This window comes from Centruroides sculpturatus, unplaced genomic scaffold (genome assembly GCF_000671375.1).
Source record: "Centruroides sculpturatus isolate CEXI.00-Female unplaced genomic scaffold, Cexi_2.0 scaffold771, whole genome shotgun sequence".
NCBI lineage: Eukaryota > Metazoa > Arthropoda > Arachnida > Scorpiones > Buthidae > Centruroides > Centruroides sculpturatus.
The window spans coordinates 227,379-237,873 of NW_019385869.1; the positions used below are offsets into that span (position 1 = coordinate 227,379).

The window sequence follows — 10,495 nt, forward strand, 5'->3', positions numbered from 1 at the left end:
ATTCCTCTCAAAACTCTCAACACATGTTTCAACCAACTGTGACAGAATAGCGTACCCAGATTACACTTATTTTAATTTTTAAAAAATTAAAATAAGTGTAATCTGGGTACGCTATTCTGTCACAGTTGGTTGAAACATGTGTTGAGAGTTTGAGAAGAATAAATTAAATGTTGAGAATGACATGAGGTTGGCGTAAACAAAAACTCACCCGCGAATTTTGAAACTGGTTAATAACATGCAATTTCAACCATCGCATTAAGTTATTAAAGATAATTTAAAATAAAATTATACTAAAAAACTAATTTCGTTGTTTTTTTAATTACTTTATTAAAAATGCCTTTTTCAATTGTATCGAGGTCGCAGGACACTTGGCATTTGTAAAAAGGGGTCGCCACCCGAAAAAGGTTGGGAACCATTGCTCTAAAGTGATTAATCTATTACATGCAACTCGAGATTAGACATTTGTTTAAATCTCAATTACTTTGCGATTTTCTAATAAAAATGAGGGTGGAGAAAGAAGGTGTCCAGCATAAAATTTTGAAAGGAAGATCAAATAAGACAGAAACGTAGAGATGAAGATGATTTATTTTGTTATGGCAACGCAACACCCGGGCAATCCACCAAAAAGAAATGTTCCTTGCGAGAACTTTCTAAGAAAAATTGACACTTATTTAGATGTTACTAACGCGAAGAAAAATGAAAAAACTTCACGTGAACAGGCGTGAACCCGCGACCAGCTGCCAGTGTATAGTAGTATATGCACTCGGCTACTGATAAGCTACGAGACATACCGAGTGCATAAGAGATGAGACATTGTCTCACAGTTAATTCAAAGGATCCAAAAATCAGAAAAATTTTGCTTGCATCCTCGACATCCGAAAGAACCCGAAGCTGACAAACTTACTTCGCAGTTTGAGGACCACGGCCAACATATAAAATAGGTGATGCCAAAGCTTTATACTCATCATACCCACGCAGCTCGATGATTCCATTTTAACTGTAATCACTTTACAACATAATCTGCTAGAATAATGATGTAAACACTGACATAAAGTTAATGTTAAATACGTCCGTATTGGAAAGAACGATAATTGTTCAATCAATTAAATTGAAATTATTTACTATAAAAAATTTATAGAATAACTTTATTAAAGACTTCCTTTTCATTGCGTGATACATGACAACAGTTTACGTAAATGGAAAGAACTTCGAAAATAATCGTTATTACAAAAACAATTGAGTCATAAATGAGACACAGAATAATGTTTAATCATTTTTTATCATTAAATATATTGAACCGTTTTTTTTTTATAAAATAGAAAAGCCTGTTTAAAATTATAAGCGATTACTTGAATATACTGCAGGTAAATTTAACGAAACGTTTTGTAAAAATGTTTTCATGTTTCCCATAGAATATGAAACACACATTACAAAGTTTCTACATCAAAATGTTTTTATAAAGCGATATTTTACAACATTAAATATCCGTTAATTCTTCACCTTATAATCTGGAAGAGTCGCATAGGTGTCAAAATAACAAAGTTATACTCAGCCATCAATTTAGCAGTTCAAAAATAGCAATAATTACTCGATTAATTATATTAAAAGCCACTTATTGCTGTGTGAAATTCGAGGTTTATATAAGGTAATAAAAGCATTTAATCCTTTAAATTTTTAATAAATTCCTTTAACTAGAGGAAGTTGCACCTGCAGAAACGAAATTTGAGGTGCATGAGAAAATTATAACTCTTTCTATTTAACTATAAACATTCTCACGATCAATCCGTGAATAGTTTACAATTATCGACGAAATTCGTCATATTGTTGCCATTCTATCGCTACCTTTAACCCCACATCTGCGAAAACAATTGGTCACCTGACGAATTTTCTCACCAAAAAGATATAAAAGCACGACACCTTCCACTCATCGGGGGAATCGCCGAACGTCGAAGTCAGACATCGCCTTCTCCATCGCAGCCCTACACTCCCATCGCAGACTTGCGCTTTCGTAGTCGACCTATACTTGTCTCACCGCTCAGGATCCATAAAGGACGACATTATACGGGGAAATATCTCATTAGTATATGCAAAGAGGTATGAACGCTTGTTATTGTAAACTCTCTCTCTCATCCGTGAAGTCTATGAAGTTTTGTAAAATTTTATTTAGTTAGCGCGTTAAATAAACCGTTGTTTTGTTTTAAATGGTGTCGTTACTCGACTTTGCCAACGTCTTATCGTCGACCCCTCCGACTCTCCTCCACTCGCGTAACGCGTAACCGAACGTTACTACCATCCCTGACAAGAAAGTAGGTCACCGACCAGTGGCCGGAAAGAGAGGACTCTCTTGTTTCCTGTTTGATATTTGCAATAATTTCGCTTTTTCGCAAAGGTTTATCTATTCAATACTAGAGCAACAAAAGTAAATAGATGACCACGTGATGTTTTCAGGGATTCGTCACAAGTTTAACACACAAATAAATGTCGAGTTTCCGTTATTATGCAACACTTAAGAAATCATTCAAGTTATTCCTTTCAGATTGCCCAAGTGTTAAGTTCCTTATTCCATCAATTTAATATAAACATATTTTTATTGGAAACAAATTCTCAAATTATTCTTAACACATTGCTATTATGATTCCACGTAATAGTGAGTTTATGATCTTAATAACAAATTTAATTTAATCAATTACTTCATAGCTTCATCTTTCTTGGATCGTTGCTCCTAAAAATGTTTGGCTGCCAAAGGAAGTATTCGTCATTTCTTGCTGTACTTTACAATCTCAATCCAGTCGAAATATATAATTTTCTACTGTTAAAAAGCACGTATAAAATATTCTAACTTATTAAAAAATAATTTTCAAACATCGAAAATACTTTAAACCGTCAAAGCAAATACAAGAAATATTAATCTTCGTTAATATATGCCCATTTATAATAATTGAGTATAAAAAATTTACGAGTATATTATCAATGATAACAGCTATGTGCACCCAAATAGTATTCATGCTCTGCGTTTTTGACACGCTCTTGTACATAGCGAAGTTATCGATATTATTGCTGGAATAAGAAATAATGCGTGAAATACTGATTGCAGTACAATTACGAAAACGATTTTAACGAAAGTGGTGTATACATACATATTATAATAGCCGATGATTATCAATACTAATCCAGTAGATATTGCCCCTTGAATTAACGGGAAACCCACGTGACATAAACGATCCTTTAACTTCTTTTCAGTCGTTGCTTGTAGTGAAGTAACGAAAGAATAGCATATATGGGTAGGATAATTAACACAGAACCCGATGCTGAGAGTCAAGCTAAGCAGAGACAGGATATCTAGATTGATATCCCATAAAGACACGAATCCGATCGTCTGCACGGTGATGGACACGACACAGGTAGCGACAATAACAGCGCAATGCAAATTGGGAATTAAAGAAACGAAAATGCCGAAAATTAACAAGGAAGTGATCCAAAACAGCTGAAATGTTATCTGTTTGATAACGATTCCTTGTTCGATTATAGGTGCTATCAATGTATGGATTACAACGGAAAATGGCGCATCTTCGGCTGTTTTCAATAAATCCTTAACTATTTTGTATTCTCTTACTCTGTCCGAAACATTTTTCGCTAGAAAAAAGAAACGACTGGCGACAATATCGGTGTAATTTTGATTAAAAATTATGTCATTGTTAAAATGCTTGGCTCCTGTGATTTTCAAGAAGACGTTTCTAAGAGCATCTATAAAATCTTGCTTCTGAGACAGATCGTAACCCCTTAAAGAATATTTCGAAATGGGATGATTTTGGAATTCCTTATAATATTTTAACCAAGAAAGTTCGTACTCCTGTCTGGCAATATTTTCAATAGTGTGAAATTTTTCCAAGAAATTATTAACTGATTCTTGAACTCGTGGATTAGAATAATCTAAAGTTTCGTTAATTACGACGTGCACCGTAAAAGGGTATTGGGTAAAATATTTATAGAAAACATGAAATCCCTGTGTAATGTCGGAGCTTTCTGAATTGAATTTGCGGACATTCAGCCCTTCTTGTAAGGACATAACACCCCATATACTAGTTGACAATAATATAAAATACGATAAAATAATAAGAATTCGTGATACAGGATGAAAAATAAAAGCCGAAAATGTATCTCTGAAGAACTTCATAAAACAGTCTTCATTTTCTTTTTTGTAAAAGTCACTTTGTCCAACAGTTTCTGTAAAATTAAAATATATTCTATAGATGAATTAAGTTCATTTGTATGATATTTTATAACAATAAAGAAATCTTATCATTTAAATTATGATTGCATCTATATATATAATCGAGACGGGTTGATAATAATAATAATAATCAGCGCAGAGCCCAAACGGTTAAGAGTTGAAAGTTGAAATTTGGTACACAGATAGGGTACGTCACGAAAACGCACACTAAGAAGGGATTTTGCGAAATTCTCCCCGGGGGAGAGAGACAGGATTAAAACTTCTATATACATTATGGATACGAGCCCAAACGGTGAGGAGTTGAAAGTTAAAATTTGGTACACAGTTAGGGTACGTTAGGAGAACGCACACTAAGAAGGGATTTTTCGAAATTCCTCCCCACGGGGGAGAGGGACAGGATTAAGGCTTAACACTTCCATCAACAATGGAAGTGTTAAGCCTTAACACTGTTACTTAAGCATTGTTACTTAACACTTCCATCAACAATGGAAGTGTTAAGTAACAATGGAAGTGCTAAGTATCAATGGAAGTGCTAAGTAACAATGGAAGTGTCAACAATGGAAATGCTACGTAACAATGCAATTATTAAGAGAAAGCGACGTGCAATACTCAGATGCAGTTTTTTTCGTTTTTGCGGGAAATCGAACATATTTTTAGACCCATCTAAAAATTCTCTAATTAGTCTTGAAACAAGGGGACCCAATTATTGCATTCTGTGAAAACGGGTAAGGTTTACTGTAACGTAATAATCTTTATCTTAGTTATCGTTACTTTTGCCCGAGCAACGCCGGGCCCACCTGCTAGTCTATAATAATCTAAATCATAATTTTACAGAAATTTTACGATTAAAATTAATACTAGTTTTTGAATTTAATTAACGAATTTATTGTGGAAGCGCCTGGATGTCGTAGCAGACTAATTCATAGTAAATTAGAGATTACACTTTCTTTTGAATTAGCCGCATAAAAGAGCTTAAATTATCTTTAAAGAAAGCAAGCAATATACTTCTACTCACCAACCTAAACAATTTTGTTAACTTTTTTTCTACATGTCAATATTGTCTACATGAACATTGTTTGAAATATGACTTATTATTCTAGTGTAATTTCTTCCTACAAAGAGTGAATATTTTCGGCTCATATCTTCAGTTTACTAATCAGAAACTATACTATTATAATTATTTTTATTTATTCACAAGGTGTAAGTTGGCTATATCGAAACAAAAAAGTATAACAGTAATAACATAAAGGTAAAAATATTGTTATAATCACATGTATAAAATTGAGATTTAAGAGTATATACCCGTAAATATTCTATGCGCTATATATTATTTTAAAATATAAATATAGTAGTGAAATGTTAATTATATATTTAAAATAATGTAAATGAATTTAGAATAATAAGGAGAAAAATCATATGTCTGTTTCAATTTTACGCTATGACAAAGGACTCTTTTACATCGACGATTACAGAAACTCATAAATTACTGGAGGATAAAAAAATAAACTGTCAACGCACATAAAACATGTGAGTTAAAATGGTAATAATGAAACTGAATTAGCATTTAGTTCTATTCTAATTAATTACGTTATATTCCTAAACTTAATAGCATTACTTTGATAATTATGATTTTACAGCAAGTTCTGTATCACTTTTTGATACGTATTTTGACTGTTTTTCGAATTTTTCTTGTTTAATCTAGATCTCTTTACATTATTGACTACAACATGTTCTAGATTATCTGTTACCACCGGTTCAAATATTCGTTCTATGAGTCACCACGAAACAAGCATTCAGTTAGTGTTTCTACTATCTTATACGTGCGTAATAAGGAAAACGTTTTGCATGATACTGTATACACAATCGAGACATTTGTACAAAGCAACAACATTTCCACATTCGAAAACCTAAGATTGAAACCGAATTAATTTAGTCCATCGGTTGTTTTTAATGCTTTTTTTTCTAGGCACAGACAAACGAATGAGGACGTTAACAGTAAATTCATGACATTAGGATATGTCTCTTTTCTCTTTTTGATATACAGTATCTACTATATAAATTTGAAAAATCGGATTCTTTCTTTATGTCATTGTATACCAAAAATGGCCATTAGCGGCGGCCCTAGCTATTATTTAAATTAACAATAAATTCAATATATTATTATTTGATGCAGTTTTTTGCACATTTGCCTGCGTTTTAGTAGTGTACGCCGGAGAAATTTTTTATTTATTATTGTATTTATTTGTAATAGGAATTTATTATTTATACCACGGAATGATATCGCTGCTGCTAGAACTCCCACTAGGGGTTGCCCCGGGAAAATACCCTATTGGGAGTTCTAGTGGGAATCACTTAGATTTTACAAATACGTGTGAACGGCTCACGTATTTGTAAAATCTAAGTGACTCGTACAACATGGAATTGATATAACCCGGAATTATCAACAGTGTTATGGGGGGTCTACTGTAATCTAATAATCTTAATCTTAATCTTTGTTGTTGTTTTTTACCCGGGCAATGCTATTAACTGATAAATATTATAGGTATGATATAATGGTATAAAAATGTTTCGCTTTTTTACTTTACTATACGTTTGATAGTTTTTAAATTACATCTTTAAAATGCAAGATTCATAGTGAAGAGTATAAAATAATTTGGCAATCAGATGTTTAATTTTTACTGCAACTATCAGAAATGAGACTGCAGCGATCTACAGTTGTACTGTCCAGTTCTTATGTTTCTGGGCGAAAGTCAGTCGTTTTTTTTTTCATGTTTGGGGTACGCCGAGGTTTCCTAGCTGGTTTGTAGGATAATAAAGCAAAATCTTTGAGTACTATTTCAAGACGTTTGACCAAACTGATGTTGGTGCCCTTTGCATCTAGAGTACGTTTAATCTTCTTGCCGGGGGTTGTTGGAGATTTCACTACCATCCTTCGGATAACATGATCATCACGAGCACTCATTTTTCTTTGGCGATCGCTTCTCTTCAGGTCTGTGTATTTTCCTGAATTGTCAAATTTATTAAATTTACTGACAGCTTGATGAACAGCAGTCTTGCTCACATGTACATCTTAGCTATTTCACGTTCAGAAAAGCCAACTTTATGCAAGGCCACAATTTCTGCCCGTTTTGCAACAGTAAGTGATAGCGTTTTACTCATTACAATGATCAGAAAATAGCACCTCTATGGTTAAATTTACAAAACAACTAGCGATGAATAAGATGAGGTGGTTATTTACAGCAGTCAAAAGTGTGTGATGCATTACAACACATAAAATAATGAAATATTGTGTGTAAATGATGCTATGTTTTAAAATACGAAAATCGGCTGCTAGTCTTAAACTTTTGCCCGTTTTGCAACAGTAAGTGATAGCGTTTTACTCATTACAATGATCAGAAAATAGCACCTCTATGGTTAAATTTACAAAATAACTAGCGATGAATAAGATGAGGTGGTTATTTACAGCAGTCAAAAGTGTGTGATGCATTCAACACATAAAATAATGCAATATTGTGTGTAAATGATGCTATGTTTTAAAATACGAAAATCGGCTGCTAGTCTTAAACTTTTGCACACGACTGTATTATGATTTTTTCTTTAAAAACTTTATATATTTAAAATTATTATAAAGTGAAAAAATATAATAAATTTTCACAGTAAAAGCGAGTTTTATCGAAAACTAAAAAAATTCTAGTAAAGAGTAAATTAGTCTTTAAGCGACGACCTAGTCCAAATATGATATACGACCTTTTCTATTTTCTTATCTTTTCGACTGTTGATCACAAAAATTTAATAGCATGAATACATTTAACACTGAAACCTCTCCACAATATTTTATAAATTTTTGACGAAAAGAACTGACGTTGTTCGGCTATAAATCTTGTTAACAAAATCTTCCCCCTCAAAAGTTGACATTTCAACACACAGAAAACCTCCCGAATACTTTTGCATTTATCCACGTTTAAATGTCACTCGAATCAAAAAGTATAAGAATCTTGCAAAGTCATTTCTTTGATCGATCGCCATACTTTTCCTCTGTTATATATAAAAACGCCGAAAAAGTAATTAATAAATATGTATTATGAAAGTCAACTATTTTGTGTTTGTTGTCACATTTACTCAAAAATATAAATTTCAAAATCGAATGGCTTCCACTATATACATTTTCTCATTTAAAAATATGTGACATAATTTATAATTAAAACACTTAAAACATGACTTTTCCTATTTTTATAATTACAATCTATAATGAATTCCCCATAAATTAAGGACAGTTTAACGGATTCTCACTAACATTTTAAATCAAATGCCCTGTCATGAAGAAGAAAAGTGTGTCGAGCAATACAGTTTAAACTTTAAGTTATTATTTAAAAAATAGGAAAAAAATTAATAATAAAAATTAAACAGTTTTAACATATTTACCAAAAGCTGGTTTAAATGTGAAAGGATGAAGATTCTTCTCTTCCCTGTATCCACTTAATGCCAAACATCCACCAAAAAATAATAACTGAAAGAAATAACTGAAAAAGATGCTCGTTGCAGCATACAAACAGAATATTCTTACACTCGGAAATGGTGAGGTCATGGCAATGCAATAGGAGAAGAAATTCGTTAGAGACGTTATGGTGATGGACACTGCAGCGTTGCGATATGTCTGTTCCATTCGCTTTTCCACGCTGTCGTCGCAATCTGTTACCTTCCAACAAGCCAATACGACAAACGAGTCGTCCACTTCCGTAGCTTTAATATATCAAATCAATAAAAATATATAAAGCGAAATTTATTAGCATTTGCAAGTATATTATAGTTTAGCTTACCAAGAATCATGAAAGGAAGACTGACGTTCCACCGAACATTTTGTACTCCACAGGCGGATAAAAACCCAAAAGTGGTGGCAATAGCGAGACCCGCAGATACGACAGCAGATACGCCTAACCAGGGTTTGGATTTCACCCAATTGTTTGTCATGTTCGTCACCATGGAGAAAATGGCAACGACGATTACAGCCACGCTTATCAAGGACACTAATTCCTGTGAAATGCGTTTTATTTCATAATCGGTAGACGCGAATGGATCGGGAAATGCTTTAATATGCTCGAAAGTATAATCTCTTAACTTGTTGTAAACTGCTGTTTTCCATTCTTCATTCCACATTTTCTTACTTGCATTCGATTCGTCCGTCGGATACAGTAAACGAACGGCTTTTGCTTCAATTATGTATCCTTTGTCGTCTGTCTTCACCCCTCCTAAATTCAGACAAAGGATTTTGTACGCGTATGTTAGAGGATCCATATTAACGGGATACTTCATTTTTAATATTTTATGGATAGCATTTTCGGAGTCGTTCAGCAGATCAATAAGAGTATTTTCTAAACACTTGCCATCTACAATCTGGCACACGTCAGAGTAACCAATAATCTTTCCATCTACAATAGCTGTGGTATTTTTTACAACCTGATCTACAATTTGTATTTCTTTTAAGAACGTTTTGTGTAAAATGTTGCTTTCTCTGTCATTTACTATGTAGATCATTGGAAAAAGCGGGCGTTTAGTAAGTCGTAAAAAATCGAATCTACCCGAATTGATATGAAATGAATTATGTATAAACTGTTTGGCATCAAAAACTTTTCCCCTGTTTCCAGCTAAGAGAGAATCGTTGTCGTCGTTCGTATGAACCTTGATAAGTCCGATTGATAATAAACCGGAAATAATGACAGGAACAATGACAAAATAGAGAGGATATCGACTAATTATTACACCAAGTCGACCAATTATACTGGACACGGTGTTTGTCAGACACATACATTTCGTTTTCTTTGAAGTGTCGATTCTTCTTACCTAAAAAATTTAAATAGAAATTACTTTATCATACGCATTTCAAATGTTTAGTGTAGTGGAATGATTTTTACCTGTTTGTTCATTGTTATCTTGAATTAGGAAAATCCTGAATTGTCCTGACAATATTTAGAGTATGGTTCTTCACGATGATTGATTCTATCAGATTGAATGAAATATCTTTCGCCTATAAAAATAATTCAATAAAGTTTTAAAATTTCCGAGTAGAAAGTTTACCCTTAGATAAACTGTAGTGTCTTGTACGACGTGTATCATCTGTTTGTATAATGCTTTATTCGTTGATTTTGTTTGAAATTATTTAATTGAAGCCAGCCTTTGTTAAATAGTTTCTGTTATTTTTTTGAGAGAAACATGTCAATTGTGTCATTACATTATATTTATAAAATTATTATTTGAAATAAGACTATA

The 10,495-nt window shown here is 32.9% G+C and overlaps 1 protein-coding gene across 1 annotated transcript; it reads right to left on the minus strand.

Moving 5' to 3' along the window:
* Positions 1-2,746: 2,746 nt before the first annotated feature.
* On the minus strand, positions 2,747-10,152 carry LOC111642640 (patched domain-containing protein 3-like). Its single transcript, XM_023389007.1, has 4 exons — positions 10,141-10,152; positions 9,049-10,069; positions 8,654-8,971; positions 2,747-4,224 (listed from the first exon to the last, which is right to left on the minus strand). The coding sequence occupies exons 1-4, from the start codon at positions 10,150-10,152 to the stop codon at positions 3,002-3,004; spliced, it is 2,574 nt and encodes an 857-aa protein (XP_023244775.1). The 3' UTR covers positions 2,747-3,001.
* Between the last annotated feature and the right edge of the window lie 343 nt (positions 10,153-10,495).

Bases quoted from the DNA above. Each gene is read 5' to 3' on its own strand.
- LOC111642640 (XM_023389007.1), bottom strand. The intron at 8,972-9,048 runs GTAAGCTAAACT...GATATATTAAAG, and splicing joins TCTTCCTTTCATGATTCTTG to CTACGGAAGTGGACGACTCG. The intron at 4,225-8,653 runs GTAAATATGTTA...TTAATTTTACAG, and splicing joins CACATTTAAACCAGCTTTTG to AAACTGTTGGACAAAGTGAC.